Raw genomic sequence first — 21,833 nt, forward strand, 5'->3', positions numbered from 1 at the left:
CAATATACTCTGTACAGCGCTGTGTAATATGTCGGCGCTATATAAATACTTAAATAAGAAATTACCTGCCCTATGTCGTGGTGCCCGTCCGTCTTCCGGATCTGACGCTCTTCCATTAGCCTTATACACGCCGCCGGCACGTGTGACGTCACAAACGCGCCATGCTAGCGGCATGTATAGCTCTAATTGAAGAACAGCGGATCCGGAAGACGGATGGGCATCGCAACATAGGACAGGTAATGTATAAATGCACACATGCATAGACATTTTATACACTAGGGGGGGCAGCAGCAAGGTGGTGGATGCAGCAGACTCGGACGATTCCCGAGATATTTCAGCATGAAATTCATCGGGAATCGGCCTGAGGTGTACGGGCAGCCGACAGATCTCTCTTCCATCAGATTTGATCAGAGAGAGATCTGTCTCTTGTTCGAATCTTCCCATCATCGCTACATGTATGGCTACCTTCCCTCCTATACAATGTGGGTGCAGCAAAGCATGATATTATCTATTGGAGAAAGGAGGCCCTGGATTGCCTTTTGTTCTCAGGCAGCACATTGTTCTGTGTGTCTCAGAATGCGGGATGTTTACGTTACATATCACAGATAGGAGCGGATTATACAGAACCGTCTCCCGCTGCATATTAATGGGATTTGATACCATATACAAACAGACGCCATGACGCTTCCTCAAAGGAATTAGCGCAGCGGCGGCGGCTGCAGAAATTAATTAAACCCTGAGCTAACAGATTCTCACACACAGAATAATGTTCTCCTCGCTCAAAATCAAACATGAAAGAATAAAAACTGGAAGAGATCTGAAAACACGCGCTAATTTAACATCGCCTGTAGCTTTTATTTCTGGTTTAAAAAGAAAAAACACGATCAACAAAACTATAAAAAGATTTTAAGAAAAATTCCACAAAGTGTTAAATAAAAAGCCCCCTCCAGTTATACCGGCGATTGCAATTCCCTTTCCAACACGGGTTCTCTGTCTCGGCTTTGAAAAATTACTGGAATTTGCTTTTTCTGAAAACATTTGCATGTCCTTGCTTGCTTGCTTACATGACCTGCCAGAAGGTGTATTTCAACAGCTCCTGCTGCGCTGACAAAGATAAGCAAGGTTTTCCCGGCAGAGTCTATTGTTCCTAGAGGTGACACTATTGTTTTTAATCTGCTAGTCAAACAACCTTTCCCTCTACTTCTCTGACAAGTTCTAATGCTGGGAAGTTCTGCCGTGCGTTTCTGCTCTCGATCGTTTTTGCCGCTCGATTCTGCTGTCAATTCTCTTATCGTCATCTCTTAGCCATCTAATCAGCTAAAAAACGAACTGTGTATTCCCAGCATGAGGCATTCGTCATAATCCTCACTAATGACCAGGTAGCAATCGCAACAAAGTTTCGCCGTAAATAACTTTTTATAGCCGGAAGGTTGAATATATACTGTATAAATTACAAATGTTTTTCCTATTGAAATGTACACCTGAAGCGAGAGGGATAGGGAGGCTGCCATATTTATTTCCTTTTAAGCAATACCAGTTACCTAGCATCCTGCTGATCTCTATGGCTGAAGTAGTGTCTGAATCGCACACCTGAAACAAGCATGCAGCTGCATGCTTGTTCAGGGTCTGTGGTTAAAGGTATTAGAGGCAGAGGATCAGCAGGACTGCCAGGCAACCTGCATTGTTTAATAGGAAATAAATGTCATCCTCCATATGTCTGTCACCTTGGCGTCTCTTTTAAAAGGATCTTTACTGATTATAATAAAATTAATAAAATTGCTTATATTTTACAATATTCATTTATAGATGATTTTAGTCGGTGTTTGCCCATTGTGAACTGGTTCCCCACTCTACATTCTGAAATGTATCACATGCAACATCTTTACTGCTGGTAGGGCACCATGTTGGTTTGTGGTGTGTTCTAAAGCCAGCAGAAACAACACCTGGTCTCCCAGAATGCACTGGAGGGAGAATTCCACAAAACTAAACAGCCTAGGCTAAGCATCACTGGGAGGGTGGGGCTACATACCAAGTACAGCACTATATAGATATAGGAAGTGTTTCTGATGCTGATGCCAGGATAATTACCGTAAAAGTGGGTATGCTGAATAATTTACTGTATTCTGCAATATGTCACTACAGGGCCTCTTTACTGCATTCTACTATGTCACTACAGGGCCTCTATACTGCATTCTGCTATATGCCACTACAGGGCCTCTTTACTGCATTCTGCTATATGTCACTACAGGGCCTCTTTACTGCATTCTGCAATATGTCACTACAGGGCCTCTTTACTGCATTCTACTATGTCACTACAGGGCTTCTTTACTGCATTCTGCTATATGTCACTACAGGGCCTCTTTACTGCATTCTACTATGTCACTACAGGGCCTCTTTACTGCATTCTGCTATATGTCACTACAGGGCTTCTTTACTGCATTCTACTATATGTCACTACAGGGCCTCTTTACTGCATTCTGCTATATGTCACTACAGGGCCTCTTTACTGCATTCTGCTATATGTCACTACAGAGCCTCTTTACTGCATTCTGCTATCTGTCACTACAGGGCCTCTTTACTGCATTCTACTATATGTCACTACAGGGCCTCTTTACTGCATTCTGCTATATGTCACTACAGGGCCTCTTTACTGCATTCTGCTATATGTCACTTCAGGGCCTCTTTACTGCATCCTGCTATATGTCACTACAGGGCCTCTTTACTGCATTCTGCTATATGTCACTACAGGGCCTCTTTACTGCATTCTGCTATATGTCACTACAGGGCCTCTTTACTGCATTCTGCTATATGTCACTACAGGGCCTCTTTACTGCATTCTGCTATATGTCACTACAGGGCCTCTTTACTGCATTCTGCTATATGCCACTACAGGGCCTCTTTACTGCATTCTGCTATATGTCACTACAGGGCCTCTTTACTGCATTCTGCTATATGTCACTACAGGGCCTCTTTACTGCATTCTGCTATATGTCACTACAGGGCCTCTTTACTACATTCTGCTATATGTCACTACAGGGCCTCTTTACTGCATTCTGCTATATGTCACTACAGGGCCTCTTTACTGCATTCTACTATATATCACTACAGGGCCTCTTTACTGCATTCTGCTATATGCCACTACAGGGCCTCTTTACTGCATTCTGCTATATGTCACTACAGGGCCTCTTTACTGCATTCTACTATATGTCACTGCAGGGCCACTTCACTGCATTCTGCTATATGTCACTACAGGACCTCTTTACTGCATTCTGCTATATGTCACTACAGGGCCTCTTTACTGCATTCTGTTATATGTCACTACAGGGCCTCTTTACTACATTCTGCTATATGTCACTACAGGGCCTCTTTACTGCATTCTGCTATATGTCACTACAGGGCCTCTTTACTGCATTCTACTATATATCACTACAGGGCCTCTTTACTGCATTCTGCTATATGCCACTACAGGGCCTCTTTACTGCATTCTGCTATATGTCACTACAGGGCCTCTTTACTGCATTCTACTATATGTCACTGCAGGGCCTCTTTACTGCATTCTGCTATATGTCACTACAGGGCCTCTTTACTGCATTCTACTATATATCACTACAGGGCCTCTATAAAAACAGAATAAAATAAGCGTGCTTCCTGACCTTTCTCCTCCTGGCAGGCGGTTGGGCACGGTGTCCAGTCGCTGTACGGGGTTACGATGCAATCCTTCCGGCACGGCAGTAAACACGGCCTCATGGTCTCTGGCCGCAGGCTCTCCGGACATCTAAACAATGCAGGATAAATAGGTGCAAAAATAAACAGTAAGCACTGATTCTTCTGTCTACCACTCCTGCAGACACATGGGATAACTATCGCCTGAATAGATCGTTTGTGACTATTTCAGGCAACACGTTATTCATGAACATATTCAGAAATACTGCTTGGCTCGCTGTCTTGTCGTCCCCCCATGCATTAGTGAGAACCACCACCATCCGACTACCGCATAGCCAAATACTATTCTTCAAACTGGTGGATGGAGGGGCCCAAAATAACAAAATAATTAATAAAAGTAAAAAAAAAGGAGAGGCAGTAGTTGACTTACCTCTCCTGTACAGCATAACAGCCAAAATCAACTTAAAGGGAACCTGTACTGAGTAAAATTATTTAAAATAAACACATGAGGTTACTTCAAATGAACATTACATAGTTACCTTGCCATCAGTTCCTCTCAGAAGCTCACCATTTGCTTCTGACAATGATCCCTTCCAGTTCTGACAACATTTTGTCAGAATTGAAATATATCAGTTGCTGTCAGTTATATATCAGTTGCTGTCAGTTATAGCTGAGAGGAGAACTGATGTGTCCATGTTTCCGTATGGCTCAAGTGGGCGATGTTACAGTTTAGCTGTGTGCTGACCAGGAAGCAACCCCATTATAGGGTAATGGCCATTTTCAAAATGGAGGACGGAGAATTCCATAGATCACAGTGAACAAACACCACACGGTAGAGGAGAAAGAGATTGATAAGTAGACTACACGGGAGGCAAGTATGGCTTGTGCATGTTTATTTTGACTTTTAATTTTCAGTTCAGGTTTTCTTTAAAGGTCTCTATTCACAAAAGGGTGCTAACTTAGTTAGCACGCCTAAAAGCTTTGGGCATGCTAACTAGGGTGCTAAGCAGTTAGCACGCCCAAAGCTTTTATTGATTGCGCGCAAAGTTTAGTGCTGCGCAGTGCTTGCGAAACGTTGCCCAGGTATGACTATAACGTCACACTGGGTGCCCCTAAAACGTCGCACCTGGAGCACCCGAAACGTCGCATAGTAAGTTTCATGCGCACCGCTAACCTTTGCGCGCGTATTAGCGTACGCAAAGTCTCTTTAGGCGTGCTAAGGGGCTTTTCACGGGCGCGCTAACACTTAGTACCCTTTTGTGAATCAAGCCCAAAGTGTACCAAAGGCGATATGTGACATGCTGAGATAAACATGTGTATGTACAGTACTAACCCTATTAATAACCAGGCTGTTTTGCTTGCTTTATTTTGCTGCCTGATAGAGTTAATTTCTAGGCATGGGAGGGACAGTTTCTGTCTTGTCGGTGCCTTGTCACTGATAAGCAAATAGCAGCCATAAAAGTTTTCCTGGCAGAATACAACTTCTGAGAGCAGGGAAAGAACTATTGACCTTTTTCTAACTCTGGGAAACTTAATAGGCTGCCACTGATTAGAGACAGTAAAACGTTCAACCTACTTTGTAAACGTTTAAATATTAAAGAAAACCATGGGATACTTAAAACAGTCATTTTTAGGAGAAGGAGGATAAATATAATTGTTTGTCTCATCAGTTTATTTTCACCTCGGGTTCACTTTAATAGAAAATTCAATAATGTTTGCACAAAATAAGCAAGTTCAGACATTGGCCTCAATTCACTAAGATCATGCTGGAGATAATAAGGCAAGAGAAAACTTACCTCCACATAGTGAGAGAGTTATCTCATCTCTTCATTCCTTATGTTACCTCCTCTGTAGTTAAGTTACCTCCTCTGTAGTTATTTTCATACACAGTTAATTAACAGCATGTCTTGAACTTTAGTATTCTGGAGTTATTTTAAGGATTGAAGAGTTAACTTTAGGTTTGCCTGAGGTAAAATGTTTCCTGAATACTACATGCCTTATCACCATGGTAACAACTCTAGAAACGTTATTAAAGACAGGAGATAAGCTTAGTGAATTGAGGCCAATGCGTTTCGGGTGTGTTCCTCCGCTTCATCGGGTCAGTAGTACTGTATGGAAGAAGTAGATCAGTCCTGAGTGTCTCAAACACCATCTTTCATCTGCTTGGGGTGATTTTTGGTGCTAGTTTGTAGCTTCTGCTTACTTTTTAGGCCCGACTTGTCCCACGTTGACCCGGACACAGATGACCTTCCTGGTTTGCATGCCGAGGGCACAGGCCACTTCCCCGTTCCAGCTGGTGGAGTTGAAGACTGAAGCAGAGACGTCCTCGGTGCACTGTCCCCAGGGGCCGGTCTGCCAGTGGTACACGGTGCACGGGTGCTCATTACAGCTCCGGATCTCCTGCAGGGCGTTACTCTCCGGGCATGTGACGCCGCCTGCAACAGCACAAATCATTATTTATTTATATAGCGCCAACATCTTCCGTAGCGCTGTACATAGTGCAAAACAAATAATGGGGAGCACAGAAACATGAGACGGTCAAAACTCTGCACAATCAGGACATCCAGCACAAGTGTAAATACATACAAATGATGTGCAGTTTGAAAACAGTGCCAGTAGTGGTACATGTTAATTTTATACAGTACAACAGAAACAGGAAACACGAGGAGGAGGTCCGTGCCCTTGCGAGCTTACAATGTAGAGAGTACTAGTATGGAAACATTAGGGAGAGGTCCCTGCCCTTGAAAGCTTATTGTTAGGATTCCTCCTGTGACGTGTTCTGTCTATTGCAGGTGGAGCCGCAAATGGACAGTTCCGGCTCGTCAGTCTGCATTCGGTTGTGCATTCGCAGCGAGTCACTTTGTCATTAGCAATTGCTCTGCAGTTCTGGACAGCTCAGAATACTGTCATTATTCCACTAATGGTTTGCTGCAGCTGAGCTGCGGTCAGATAGGCCTGGATTTCCTGCATGCATGTTCTTGCATAGCACTGCATGCATTTGTTGTGATGGTCTTTCAGCTAGCAAATGGTATTCAGGCCAGCTCAGGATTGAGTGATTACCATTCAGCTGTGTGGAGATTTGCATGCTTGCATCCATTGGTAGATGCCAGCATAAAAGCCTGCCTCTGCCTGTTGTTAGACTGCGGCTCGTCATAGTTTCAGTCTAAGCCTGTCTAGCTGTTCTACTGGGCCCTTGTTCCTGTCACCTTGCGTGGATTGCGCTGACTCCTGCGGAGGAGTAGCGAATCCTTCCTAGTCCCTATTCCTGTTATCTTGCGTGGATTACGCTGACTCCTGCGGGGGAGTAGCGAATCCTCCCTAGTCCTGTTCCTGTTACCTTGCGTGGATTGCGCTGACTCCTGCGGAGGAGTAGTGAATCCTTCCTAGTCCTGTTCCTGTTACCTTGCGTGGATTACGCTGACTCCTGCGGGGGAGTAGCGAATCCTCCCTAGTCCTGTTCCTGTTACCTTGTGTGGATTGCGCTGACTCCTGCGTAGAAGTAGTGAATCCTTCCTAGTCCTGTTCCTGTTACCTTGCGTGGATTACGCTGACTCCTGCGGAGGAGTAGCGAATCCTTCCTAGTCTTGTTCCTGTTACCTTGTGTGGATTGCGCTGACTCCTGCGTAGAAGTAGTGAATCCTTCCTAGTCCTGTTACCTTGCGTGGATTGCACTGACTCCTGCGGGGGAGTAGCGAATCCTCCCTAGTCCTGTTCCTGTTACCTTGTGTGGATTGCGCTGACTCCTGCGTAGAAGTAGTGAATCCTTCCTAGTTCTGTTCCTGTTACCTTGCGTGGATTGCGCTGACTCCTGCGGAGAAGTAGCGAATCCTTCTGAGTCCTGTTCCTATTGCCTTGTATCTTGGTCTGTGTGTGAACGCTTGCTGTCGCTGGGTCAGCGACTGGATTAGCAAGCGTTCATTCTGTTTGTCTCAAGCCCTAGTTTATGTTTAGTCAGATCCGTGGTACATTTGAACTGGCAGGACCCCAGGGATTTTGTACAATAGTTCGTTTTGTTATACTGTTTAATACTACCTGTGATTATCTGTTTTTGACCTATTGCCTGTTTATCTTGCTCTGTCTGGCCTTCTGAGAAGGAGTGGCGAATCCTCTAGTCCTGCTCTTCAAAGTTTTGCTGGGGGGCCCATGAATTATAGTTACACCACTGCTTGTGAGCTTAAAATGTAGAGGGTACTAGATAGTACAATCTAGAACATACACGTCAAACTCCGGCCTGCGGGCCAAATCTGGCCCTCAGAGTCATTACATTTGGCCCTCAAGTGGTTTTCCCACTTTGTATTATGTTTGGAACACTCTAGACCACCAGGGAAGCTATATTGGAGGTGAAGCCCTAGATCACCTGGGTGCCATATTGGAGGTGAAGCCCTAGATCACCTGGGTGCCATACTGGAGGTGAAGCCCTAGATCACCTGGGAAGCCATATTGGAGGTGAAGCCCTAGATCACTTGGGAAGCCATATTGGAGGTGAAGCCCTAGATCACCTGGGTGCCATACTGGAGGTGAAGCCCTAGATCACCTGGGTGCCATACTGGAGGTGAAGCCCTAGATCACCTGGGAAGCCATATTGGAGGTGAAGCCCTAGATCACCTGGGAAGCCATATTGGAGGTGAAGCCCTAGATCACCTGGGTGCCATATTGGAGGTGAAGCCCTAGATCACCTGGGTGCCATACTGGAGGTGAAGCCCTAGATCACCTGGGTGCCATACTGGAGGTGAAGCCCTAGATCACCTGGGAAGCCATATTGGAGGTGAAGCCCTAGATCACCTGGGAAGCCATATTGGAGGTGAAGCCCTAGATCACCTGGGTGCCATACTGGAGGTGAAGCCCTAGATCACCTGGGAAGCCATATTGGAGGTGAAGCCTCTGATCACCTGGGTGCCATATTGGAGGTGAAGCCCTAGATCACCTTGTTTGCCATATTGGAGGTGAAGCCCTAGATCACCTCGGTGCCATATTGGAGGTGAAGCCCTAGATCACCTGGGAAGCCATACTGGAGGTAAAGCCCTAAATCACCTGGGAAGCCATATTGGAGGTGAAGCCCTAGATCACCTGGGTGCCATATTGGAGGTGAAGCCCTAGATCACCTGGGAAGCCATATTGGAGGTGAAGCCCTAGATCACCTGGGTGCCATATTGGAGGTGAAGCCCTAGATCACCTGGGTGCCATACTGGAGGTGAAGCCCTAGATCACCTGGGAAGCCATATTGGAGGTGAAGCCCTAGATCACCTGGGTGCCATATTGGAGGTGAAGCCCTAGATCACCTGGGTGCCATACTGGAGGTGAAGCCCTAGATCACCTGGGTGCCATATTGGAGGTGAAGCCCTAGATCACCTGGGAAGCAATATGGGGGAGGTAGGGGGAAACCACTAAACACTAGGGAACTGTATAGGGGAGGGTGGGGGCCTCTAGACACCAGGGAACTGTATAGGGAAGGGAGGACCACTAGGCACCAAGGAAATGTATAAGGGTTGGAGGGGGACCATTAGACACCAAGGAACTTTATAAGCGAGGAAGGTGGCCAGTAGACATGGTGTTTGGCCCGCGGCTAGGTCCTAGTGTACAATTTCAGCCCACTTTGTATCTGAGTTTGACACCCCTGACCTATACTGAGGGCACCCATGCCTGACTAGCATATACTGGGGCACCTATACCTGGCTAACCTATACCGGGGGCACCTATTCTTGGCTACCTATACTGGGGGCACCTATACCTGGCTATCTACCTATACTGAGGGCAGGGTTTCTTTGGGGGGGGGGGGGTCGGGGCCACCGCGGCTATAGCATGTGGGGCAAATTGTTCGGTGCTGTGCGATCATTCCAAATGAGGGGGTGGGATAGATATGACTTTTGGCCCTCAACCTAAGTTTTTCATATCTGCCCTCTGTCTATTTGAGTTTGACACCCCTGATCTAGAGGGTGGTGGGGTGAAGACACTAGGGGAGGAGCCTGCCTGCCGTAGCAAGCGTAGAATCTGGAGGGTGGTGGGGTGGAGACACTAGGGTGAGGAGCCTGCCTGCCATAGCAAGCTTATAATCTGGAGGGTGGTGGGGTGGAGACACTAGGGGGAGGAGCCTGCCTGCCGTAGCAAGTTTATAATCTGGAGGGTTGTGGGGTGGAGACACTAGGGTGAGGAGCCTGCCTGCCATAGCAAGCTTATAATCTGGAGGGTGGTGGGGTGGAGACACTAGGGGAGGAGCCTGCCTGCTGTAGCAAGCTTAGAATCTGGAGGGTAGTGGGGTGGAGACACTAGGGGAGGAGCCTGCCTGCCGTAGCAAGCTTAGAATCTGGAGGGTGGAGACACTAGGGTGAGGAGCCTGCCTGCCGTAGCAAGCTTAGAATCTGGAGGGTAGTGGGGTGGAGACACTAAGGGAGGAGCCTGCCTGCCGTAGCAAGCTTAGAATCTGGAGGGTGGTGGGGTGGAGACACTAGGGGAGGAGCCTGCCGTAGCAAGCTTAGAATCTGGAGGGTGTGGGGTGGAGACACTAGGGGGAGGAGCCTGCCCTTGCAAGCTTACACTTTAGAGGGCAGTGGGGAGGATTTTATAGTGCATTGTACTCTGGGAGAGTGTACTACTTATAAGTATGAATAAACATGTATTTCAAATGTTACAATTTTTCCCATAGTGACCCTTTAAGAAATCTAAGAACTGTGTATAATACTCTATTCTGCACTAGCAAAATTATCATCATTAGATTTTCTTTGGTATTCAATCCCTTCTACAAATCCTCCATCTAGCTGCTTTTTAAATGAAACAAAACAGAATAACTGGTGGTACAGATACATCATGAAAGAGCTAACATTTACATATGCAACTGTTTCTCTCCACTGTAGCTGACCCTCACTGATAAGGACACAGGGGATAGATAAAAAAGGTCAATTGTTCATATAGTTTAGCTTCTGGGACACTGAAAGGCTGTGTCAGCATATGAGACTTTTCTTAGCTGATACAGAAAATAAAATTGCAGGATTTTAAAAAGTCATTTTCAGGAGTAGGAGGATAGATACAATTATAATCTCATCAGTTTATTTTCACCTTGGGTTTCCTTTAAAGGACTATTTATTTATTGTGCAAAAATTGTAAAATTTAAAATGCACGAGTACGATGCACCATAAATTACTTTTTCTAATGTTGCTGATAGATCTGACAGGTTTTGGACTAGTTCATCTCCTCATGGGGGATTCTTAGGGTTTTATTTATTTTAAAGCAATAACTGAATGGCAGTTGCTTAGACCAACTGATAAAATAGCGTGCAAAGGAGTATGGAGGCTGGCCGGTATCTTTGTACAGACCCTTTACAGGATGTGCTTTTGTAAAGCAAAAAAAAAAATACTGACAATCCCCCCTAAGGCGATGGATTAGTCCAAAAACCTGTCAGATTTTTTGCGGCCTATTGTAAGTGACAGTAACATCGGAGAAAAGTAATTCATGGTGAATTTTACTCTTGAAGAAAGGTACTTCTTCTAAATATCTACCGGTATTTTATATTAATAATTTTTCACAATTGTGGTCCTTTAAGGGCGAGAACACTCGCCACAATCCATCCATAATAGCACTTGCCTGACTTCGAGTCCGGAGGAAATGTTCAAGCAGTCATTATCCCTAGTTACATCTACCATAGTGGGAAAGATGATGTATAAAAAGAAAAATGATAAGGAGTCTAATGGACCCCCTTACTAGTTCACATGTAGATAAGACTTGATTTGCATAGTTCATGAAAACCACTCAGGACTCAGAGGAACCAATCAGATCAGATTTCATCATCAGTTCATAGTAAATTTAGCGTGATAAAAAGTTAATTGCTGATTGGCTGGATAAAACTGCTATTTATTTTACCAAATAAAAGCTGTCATTTTTTTCCCAGCGTTGCGAAATCACAAGTGACGGCGGAACGTGGTAAAGTAGCGGACAGGCTTCCTAAAGACGCGGCCACAACCTCTCGGCGAAATGTCAGCGGATTAAATTATTTCTTTTCCTGAACGCGGAATGTCAGAGGAGATCGGCTCGTCGCAGGATGACTGCGGCTCTGGGGACAAAAGTCATTCCGCGAAAAATCATCTTTCCTCCTCTCGACTGACGGGTCCCCGGGCTTCGAAAACTCCTTATAAATTAATTTCACTTCTGACTATACGAAAATAAAAAAAGAATAAAAAATTAAACTGGAGAAGCCCTCAGGAGCTTTCTTGGTGTCCTCGACAGAAAAACACTGAAATATTCACAGTGAAGGGGAAAGAAAGCCAGGCGCGTTCCAGAAAGCGGACCAGCAGTCATCACTGTGGCTGAAATATGTGATCTGGAAATGACCAGTTACAGTAACTGTAATGGGAGGTGTATGGAGGCTGCCATATTTATTTCCTTTTAAGCAATACTAGTTGCCTGGCTGTCCCGCTGATCCTCTGCCTCTAATACTTTTAGCCATAGCCCCTGAACAAGCATGCAGCAGATCAGGTGTTTCTGACATTATTGTCAGATCTGGCAAGATTAGCTGCATGCTTGTTTCTGGTGTGATTCAGACACAACTGCAGCCAAACAGATCAGCAGGGCTGCCAGGGAACTGGTATTGTTTAACCCCTTCCTGACCACCTAACGCTTATAGGTGTCAGGAAGGGGACAGCCCCAGGACCGCCTATAGCAAAAGGCATCAAGAGCGGTGGGCGGAGATTAGCGGGGATCGCGCGCTCCGATGCGCGCCAATCCCTGCTTGAGTGACAGAGCAGAGCTCCGCCAACAGTCTGCCAGTGGCGATCGGTGCAAACAGACTGAACAAAAAAAAGAAATGGTTATTAACAGAATTTTCTCTGTACAGCGCTGCGATCTACTGCAGTGCTATACTGGGGACAGCCGTGTCACTCGGCTGTCCCCTGGAGAGGCTCCAATGCGATCCCCTCTCATAGGCTGATTCCTATGAGAGAGGATCACCCTGACTGGCTGTTGGGGGAGGGAGAAATAATTTTAAAAAATTAACGATTTTATTCAAAATGAAATAACAAAAAAAAAAAATTAATAAAAAAATACAACCTATAACTGGCAGCAGCGATCAGAGCCCAACAACAGGAAATAAATATGGCAACCTCAGCATGGTACTTGTCACGTCAGGTGTCCTTTTACACCAGTAGATCTGACTCCCACCAGATCGCCCATCAAATAGATCCTTACGTGATTGAATCTGATCAGAGAGGGATCTGTTTCTTGCCCACACAACTGCTGACACTTGTACCTTCAATACGCAAAACCGGCACAGCGGGGGTGACACATATACTTGGGGGGGGGACACCGGCCGTCGGTAAACTGAACGCAGCTATCGCCGTGCACCCAATTAGGCCCTTGGGAGTGACCAAGATTTGCAACCATGCCCGATTGGTCAATTAAACTGATATTGGACAAACATGAATTGGGTGACCATGTTGCCCCGCATATTTTCGAATATGTGAAAATTCGAAACGATGCAGTTGTGAACCTATTGTCATTAATCTTATGGTTAGTGCCAAAATAACAATTTGGTGATTTCACGATGCAAACTCAGAATCTGCAAAATTTAGATTTCTTGGCTAAAGTTCTACATTTTGTCGGATTTGGAATTCTGAAATCCCAACTATTCCTAAGAAGGAGATCCGGCTAACCATAAGTTCAGATTAAAGCCCGTACATACACTACATTAAACTCGGCTCAGCTGGTCAATAATGACCATCTCCGCCGATAATCCATTGTCTGTACCCCTGAACCCCGAACACCGCCCGGCAAGAGACCTGCCAGTTGGATGGAGTTGGCAAAGTGACTGCTGATACCTTTTGTACTCACCGCTTGCCCAACCCACTGTGCGTTGCCAACTGTACAGCTGACTCCACGTCTATACAGTCTCGACTCGGCAATGTTGCAGAGGGATTGGATCCTGATCCCCACTGGCCGACATCAATCCAGCGTGTCTACTGGCCTTTATAGTCACCTCTTTGTTCTCAATAATAGAATCTTTACCAGATATTTTCACATAGCAGTTAAATGGATTTTCTAAGAAACTGTATTACCCCCAGAGTCCAACTCAAAACCTTTTTAGAGCCAAAGCCTTCTGTCATGTTGCCTTTAACCTTTGGAACCCCTTGCCACGCGTACAGTCAAAAATGGCGTGGGGAAAAAATGGCGCACAGTGATAAATCTTTTAAAACGGTATTTATAGTTTTAAGGATATGCAGTAACTTTATTTAAAACGCTATTTATCGTTGGTCTGACCCCCGCCCCTCATGTCCTGCGGTGTCCCCCGGTTCCTGTCTGCCTCCCCCGCCCCCCTCGCACGTCCAATTTTGTCTCCCAGTGATTTCATCTCTGCCCCGGACTGGAGTGTAATGCTACAACAGTCCTACCTAAGCAGATCTTACGAACAGCTGGTGGATGTATCTGCTCGCTGCCGCTGGAGACTTTCTAAAGCACCAATCACGCTGGGGGCGCTGCTCCAGAACTGCCAATCACCGCTGCTCATGTCTCTGCTCCGTCTGCTAATTGGACGCGATGGTCTCGGAGGCGGGAGCATTGGGTCCAATTAGCAGACGGAGCAGAGAAATGAACAGCGGTGATTGGCTGTTCTGGAGCAGCGCCCCCGCGTGATCGGTGGATCAGAAAGTCTCCAGCGGCAGCGAGCAGATACATCCACCAGCTGTTCGTAAGATCTGCTTAGGTAGGACTGTTGTAGCATTACACTCCAGTCCGGGGCAGAGATGAAATCACTGGGAGACAAAATTGGACGTGCGAGGGGGGCGGGGAAAGCAGAAGACAGGAACCGGGGGACACCGCAGGACATGAGGGGCGGGAGTCAGACCAACGATAAATAGCGTTTTAAATAAAGTTACTGCATATCCTTAAAACTATAAATACCGTTTTAAAAGATTTATCACTGTGCGCCATTTTTTCCCCACGCCATATTTTCCTGACCCGCTTGCCACACACAATTAAGACAGCTCCAGCCCTGCAGACGTTTAAATAAAAGCTGAAAAGGCACATGTTTAGCATTTATGATCACATAACACATGTTAAACCACAAATAGGTACTGATCTGAGACAAGCCTATGCGCTTTGGGTCCTTACCATCGCCGGGATAAGCCAGGATAGCCCGGTTTCTTGTTTGTCTGCCTTCCGTGGTCTTGCCAGAGCAGGTGTGAGAGCAGGACGACCATTCGGACCAGGGGCTGAGCACACAGTCTCTGGGACACGGCACGTCACAGGCGATGGGGATGGGGTAGATGGCATCTCTGCACATCTGTCGGTCCACCTCTTCTCCTGGCATCACAAACACAAAAGGTCACGGGGTCAACATACATCCAACAGATGCATACAGTTTGCAGAATTCTTTGCATGCAATTGGCTATTATTATTATTATTATTATTATTATTATTTTTTATTTATATAGCGCCAACATATTCCGCAGCGCTTTACAAAGCACAATAAGACGACAGGGGGAACATAGATACAACTAACAAATGTACAGCAGAGTTCCAAGCAGCACAAATATTGTTACAAGAACAGTAAACATTAGGAGGATGACCCTGCCCTTGCGGGCTTACAATCTAATGGGTTGTGGGGGACACACTAGGTAAGGGGGTGGAGGATGGATGAGGCAGTGATTCTTTGCCTCTGATTACATTGTGACAGAGAAGTAAATAAGGGCTATAGAATGTTATAAGCTTGTCTGAAAAGGTGTGTTTTAAGAGTGCGTTTGAAGATGTCCAGGTTTGGAGCATGACGTACAGGCTGTGGAAGAGAGTTCCAGATAAGGGATGATGCTCGTGTAAAGTCCTGGATGCGAGCATGAGAGGAGGTGATCAGTTTAGAGGCCAGGAGAATTTCTTTGGAGGAGCGGAGGTTGCGGGAGGGACAATATCTTGAGATTAGTGAGGAGATGTATGGAGGAGACAACTCGTGGAGGGCTTTGTATGTTAGAGTCAGGAGTTTGAACTGGATCCTCTGGGTAATGGGTAACCAGTGGAGAGAATGGCACAGTGGGGCTGCATCGGAGGAGCGTGTGGAAAGGTGAATGAGGCGGGCCGCTGAATTTAGAAGGGATTGGAGAGGTGCTAGCCTGTTTTTTGGTAGGCCACAGAGCAGGGTGTTGCAGTAGTCTAGGCGGGAGACGATTAAGGCATGAACAAGCATTTTGGTGGCTTCTTGTGTGAGGAAGGGACGGATACGGAATATATTTTTGAGCTGGAAATAGCAGGTGGTGGTTAATGAGGCAATGTGAGGTTTAAAGGAGAGCTCTGAGTCAAGTATAACCCCCAAGCAGCGGGCCTTAGTGGTTGAGGTTATTGGTGTGTTGTCTACCGTTATGGTTGCAATTGGTGGGGGTGTAGATAGCGATGGTGGAAAAATCACAATTTCCGTTTTAGTCATGTTGAGTTTGAGGAAGCGGGAGGACATGAATGCAGAAACGGCACGTAGACAGTCGGGGACTCTGGATAGTAGTGAGGACAGGTCAGGAGCTGAGAGATAGATTTGGGTGTCATCCGCATAGAGGTGATACTGGATACTGATTAGTTGTCCCAGGCCACGGGTGTAGATTGAGAAAAGAAGTGGCCCAAGAACAGAGCCTTGAGGTACACCAACAGACAGTGGGTGTGGAGAGGAATTGGTGTTAGAGAAGGAGACAGTGTAAGAGCGTCCAGAGAGATAAGAGGAGATCCAGGAATGTGCTTGTCCCTTGATTCCTAAAGATGACAGTGTCTGCAGAAGCAGAGCATGATCAACCGTGTCAAAGGCAGAGGAAAGGTCAAGGAGTATTAGAATAGAGAACTGGCCTTTGGATTTAGCTACCAGTAGGTCATTAGAAACTTTCGTGAGAACAGTTTCAGTGGAATGGTGTGTGCGGAATCCAGATTGAAAGGGGTCAAGTAAGGAGTTGGTAGAGAGAAAGGCAGACAATTCTGAGTGGATGTGACGTTCCAGCAGTTTAGAAGCAAAGGGGAGGAGAGAGACAGGACGGTAGTTGGATAGAGAAGTTGGATCAAGAGAGGGTTTTTTGATAAGTGGTGTGATGATAGCTTGTTTGAATAAGGAAGGAAAAGTGCCAGTGGAGATAGACAGGTTGAATAGAGTTGTTAGAGCGGGATTAAAGGAGGAGGAAAGCTGGGGGATTAGATGAGAGGGAATGGGGTCCAGGGCACAGGTAGTGAGATGCGCTTTGGAGATTAGTGAGGAAAGACACTGTTCAGTTAGTGTGGTGAAAAATGTTAGAGTGGGAGAGTAGTCGTGTGGAGCGGGGGGAAGGCAGTTAGTTGTGGGCGAGAGAGCAGGCGGACAAAAGGAATTTATAGGTGACGGTTGAGCTGGTAAAAATGGTTGTGTGTTGAAGCTATTACGTATTGCATCAATCTTGCTTGTGAAGTATGATGCAAAGTCGTCGGCTGACAGACATGTGGTAGGGGGAGGAGATGGGGGACGAATTAGGGAGTTAAAGGTGTTGAATAATTGTTTTGGGTTGTGAGACTGTGAGGAAATGAGCGAGGAGAAATAAGACTGCTTAGCAGAAGTGAGGGCATCCCTGAGCTCCTGCATAGTTTGTTTATAGTGATTGAAGTCTTCTACAGCAGTGCTTTTTCTCCAGCACCTTTCTGCCACCCTGGAGTGCCTTTTCATCTGTTTGATTTGTTCTGTGAGCCAGGGCTGCCGGTTAGTTTGGCGGGGGCAGGTGGTGGTGAGTGGAACGGCTGAATTCATGGCAGAGGAGACTACACTAAATAAGTAACTGGATGCTGCATCAGGGTCAGTGTAGGAAGACAGAGTACTTAGAGGTTGCAAGGCCTCAGTCAGGGAATTCACATCCAGGTTGCGGTAATTCCTGCGCGTGACAGTATGGTGTATTGTTGGAGTAGTTGACGGTAGAGAAGAATTGATTGAGAAGGTAAGAAGGTTGTGCTCTGAAAGGGGAAGCGGAGTGTTATGAAAGCTTGAAATAAAACAGAGGCGGGTAAAGACAAGGTCAAGAGTGTGGCCGTCTTTGTGGGTGGAAGTGGAGGACCATTGTGCGAGGTCAAACGAGGAGGTGAGAGAGAGCAGTTTGGTGGCAGTAGGGCAGTTAGTATCGATGGGTATATTAAAATCTCCAATGATGATAGAGGGTATATCAGTGGAGAGGAACTGGAGAAGCCATGCTGAAAAGTGATCAATGAATGTAGAGGCTGGACTGGGCGGGCGGTAGATAACAGCAATCTGGATGTGGTATGGAGAATTGAGACGGACAGCATGAACTTCAAAGGATGAGAGTGAGGGCAGTGGTGTGAGTGGCTTAAAGGAACAGTGTTCAGAGAGGAGGATCCCCACCCCCCCTCCACGTTTGTGGCCAGGTCTAGGGGCATGACTAAATTTTAGACCACCATATGATAGAGCAGCTGGAGACACCGTGTCTGATGGAGTTATCCATGTTTCAGTGAGCCCCAGGAAGGTGAAAGTGTTGGAGATAAACATGTCATGAATAAAGGCCAGTTTATTACAGACTGAGCAGGAGTTCCATAGAGCCCCAGATATGGGGAGGGGAGAGCTGGGAAGAAGGGGGATGTCAATAAGATTGTAAGTGTTCTGGGAGGGGATGTGGTGAGGTTTGTTATTGGTGGAATGAGTTGTAGTCTGAGCAGTGTGAGGTCTAGGAGTGGGCCCTGGGTTCGGTGATATGTCCCCAGAAGCCAGGAGGAGTAGTAGGCAGAGCAGGGAGATGTGGGGGTGAGACTTGTGTGTATGCAAGTTAGGTTTAGTTAGAGCAGAGGAGGGGTAGTGTGAGCACAGAAATAGGAATAGTTCGTGGCTAGAGAGAAGGGGAGATGATAGCAGAGAGGGAGCAATGTGTATGGTGTTGCTGACAGTGGGAGGATGAAGTGACATGTGGTATTTCAGGAACAGAAGGCAAAAAGAAGCAGTTGAGAAGGACATTTTAAACATTCTGAAGTTGGCCATCTCTAACCCCCACCTTCTCACTGGATTTAAAGGATACCCGAGGTGACATGTGACATGATGAGATAGACATGTGTATGTACAGTGCCTAGCACACATAGGCCTGGTGCGCACCAAAAACCGCTAGCAGATCCGCAAAATGCTAGCAGATTTTGAAACGATTCTTCTTCTTTTTCTGCAGCGTTTCAGCTAGCGTTTTGCGGTTTTGTGTAGCGGTTTTGGTGTAGTAGATTTCATGTATTGTTACAGTAAAGCTGTTACTGAACAGCTACTGTAACAAAAAACGCCTGGCAAACCGCTCTGAAGTGCTGTTTTTCAGAGCGGTTTGCGGTTTTCCTATACTTAACATTGAGGCAGAAACGCATCCGCAATCCAAAATCTGCAGCAGCCCGGGAGTATGCGTTTCTGCAAAACGCCTCCCGCTCTGGTGTGCACCAGCCCATTGAAATACATTACCCAAGCGGATCCGCACCCGCAAGCGGATCGAAAACCGCAGCGGAAACGCTCCGGTGTGCACTAGGCCTAATAACTATGCTCTGTTCCTTTTTTTCTTTCTCTGCCTGAAAGAGTTAAACATCAGGTATGTAAGTGGCAGTTCCTGTCTGGGTCGGACTACAGTGCGACCCTCACTGATAAGAAATTACAACTATAAAACACTTTCTTAGCAGAAAATGTCTTGTGAGAGCAGGAAAGAGATAAAAAGGGTCAGTAGTTCATAGATTTTAGCTCTGGCATACTTCAATGAATGTGTCACTGAGCAATAAACAATAAAACAGTAAAAACGTAAAAAGTAGATTTAAATATAAAATAAAACTGTTAAATATTGTTAAAATTAATTTTTAGGAGGAGGATAGATACAATTGTTCATTCCATTATTTTCACCTTGGGTGTCCTTTAAGTATAGCAATACCCCGGGCTGCACTCTCTGCCAAAATACCTGTATATAAACCAAGATTTAATACTTGAACTGGAGCTTTACATAAATACTATCCTGAAAATGTGCAGAATATTATATTGGTCCTCACCAATTTTCCAAGCTACTATTATAAAAGAAAATTTACAAAAAGCCCCTTTTAAATACATGGAAGAGAATTTTTCATCCCTATCCGTTGATAAATAGGTCAGTAAGTCAGGCAGTAATAAGGCAGAAATAATCAAAGGAAAGGTTCAGTAGCCAGGCTGGTGAAGGATCCGGCACAGAGGGGAGGGGGAGCCTGGGGGGGGGGGGGAGCCATGGTGGGGGGGCTGTGCCAGGCTATAAAGAGATCTCTCAGCTCAGCCCGCGCCCCATGTCACATTCCAGCACTCCCTCCCCCGTTGTGCCAGCAGAAGGTGAGCTGGAAAACTGCTGGAGGACGGCGAGTGATGGAGCCCTCGGGGGTCCAACCGGATCTTACTAGAAAGCCACCCTCAAGCACATCATTTATTAATGGAATTATTTTTCAGAGGAAGGTCTCCTTTAAGTGAAGCTCAGCTTTATAAAGATTATTTCATGGCTGAGCATTTGTGGAGACCGGAATCCTCAGGTTAAAGTCCCACTCCGGGCAAATATCTATTCCTAGATCTGTGCAGCCTCTCATTACACCAGCGTCTCTGTGTGTCTCTCCAAGCTCCCCGCTGAGCTGATACCAGAGAAATCACTTGTAAAGCCGCTATGCAGTGGCTGGATAGTGCAATGGTTAAAGGGATACTTAAAGGGAACCAGAGACGAAGCACCCTCATGTATTTTACCATATATATCAGTGGGAACATTAGAGAAAACACCTACCCTGCTCTCTGTTTCATTATTTACTGTTCAGATTGCTTCTTAACAGCCCAGATAAAATCCCCGACTGAGCATTCAGTCTGGCTTTGTTCAGGAGTCTTTATAGCTGAGTCTGTCTTCTGTGCTGTTTTTTCAAGCCCAAGCCTGCCCCCTTGTGGCTCTGCTCAGGAATCATTATAGCGGAGCCTTTATAGCAAAGCCAGACTGAATGCTCAGTCGGGGATTTTATCAGGGCTGATAAGAAGCAATCTGAACAGTAAATAATGAAACAGAGAGCAGGGTAGGTGTTTTCTCTAATGTTCCCACTGATATATATGGTAAAATACACATGAGGATGCTTAGTCTCTGGTTCACTTTAAAGAGAACCTAAAGAAAAGAGTTTCACTTACCTGGGGCATCGACCAGGGGAGGGGTCTGTGTGAGAGTAGGGTTGGGTTAAGCTGTATTGTTGAATTACGTAACAATTTATAACGTTAATATCTTTTCGTTATTATTTCCCGCCTGTTTTTACAACAGTATTTATTGTTAACCAAGTCTGACAATGATGTGTATCGTTATCAGATTTCGTTATCCAGCCGGGCCCTTTTTTCATGCATGCTCTTTAAGCCTGAAAAAAAGAAGCAGTTTAACTTACCTGGGGCGTCTTGCAGCCCCTGCAGACATCCTGCGCACGCGCCATGTGTCCGCGACTCTCCAGCAGCGGCGGCGACCCTCACAAAGCTGACTGGTCATGGCCAGTCGCTGGCTACTGCACATGTGCAGCCCCAAGCCATGTGCACCCGGATTGCGCTCCTGTTGCCAGAAGCGCCCTGCGCATGCGCAGTACCGATTTTGCCAAACTGTGCACAAGGACGCGATGAGTAGACGCAAAGAAGAGGCACGTGACCGGCTAGCTTTGCGGGGGTCACTGCTTCAAGCTGGAGAGTCGCGGAAACACGGCGCGCGCCCAGGATGTCTGCAGGGGCTGCACGAAGCCTCAGGTAAGTTAAACTGATTTTAACTCAGGATTTCCTGTAAGGGCTTTGCCTCTGATCATCAGTAAATTTCTGTAGGGCTAAAAAATGTTGGTAAATCTCTATAAAAATCTTAGTAAATCACAATAGAACTCTGAATCTGAACAAATCTCAGGGAATCTATGTACAGTAACAAATCTCAGATTCACTAAGATTTGTTACTCTACATAGATTCCCTGAGATTTGTTACTGTACATAGATTCCCTGAGATTTGTTACTCTACAGAGATTCACTGAGATTTGTTACTGTACATAGATTCCCTGAGATTTGTTACTCTACAGAGATTCACTGAGATTTGTTACTCTACAGAGATTCACTGAGATTTGTTACTCTACAGAGATTCACTGAGATTTGTTACTCTACAGAGATTTACTGAGATTTGTTACTCTACAGAGATTCACTGAGATGTGTTACTCTACATAGATTCACTGAGATGTGTTACTCTACATAG

At 45.9% G+C, this 21,833-nt stretch overlaps 1 protein-coding gene across 1 annotated transcript in view; it reads right to left on the minus strand.

Annotated features, from left to right (window-relative positions):
- THSD7A (thrombospondin type 1 domain containing 7A) overlaps positions 1–21,833 on the minus strand; it is a 570,344-nt gene that overhangs the window by 91,886 nt on the left and 456,625 nt on the right. Inside the window, exons 10-12 of the mRNA XM_068235085.1 lie at positions 14,752–14,943; positions 5,867–6,098; positions 3,654–3,775 (exon numbers count right to left, since the gene is read on the minus strand). Coding sequence (XP_068091186.1) covers positions 3,654–3,775; positions 5,867–6,098; positions 14,752–14,943 — 546 coding nt within the window. The remainder of the gene's footprint in view (positions 1–3,653; positions 3,776–5,866; positions 6,099–14,751; positions 14,944–21,833) is intronic.

Source organism: Hyperolius riggenbachi, chromosome 5, assembly GCF_040937935.1.
Source record: "Hyperolius riggenbachi isolate aHypRig1 chromosome 5, aHypRig1.pri, whole genome shotgun sequence".
In the NCBI taxonomy this organism is placed as follows: Eukaryota; Metazoa; Chordata; class Amphibia; order Anura; family Hyperoliidae; genus Hyperolius; species Hyperolius riggenbachi.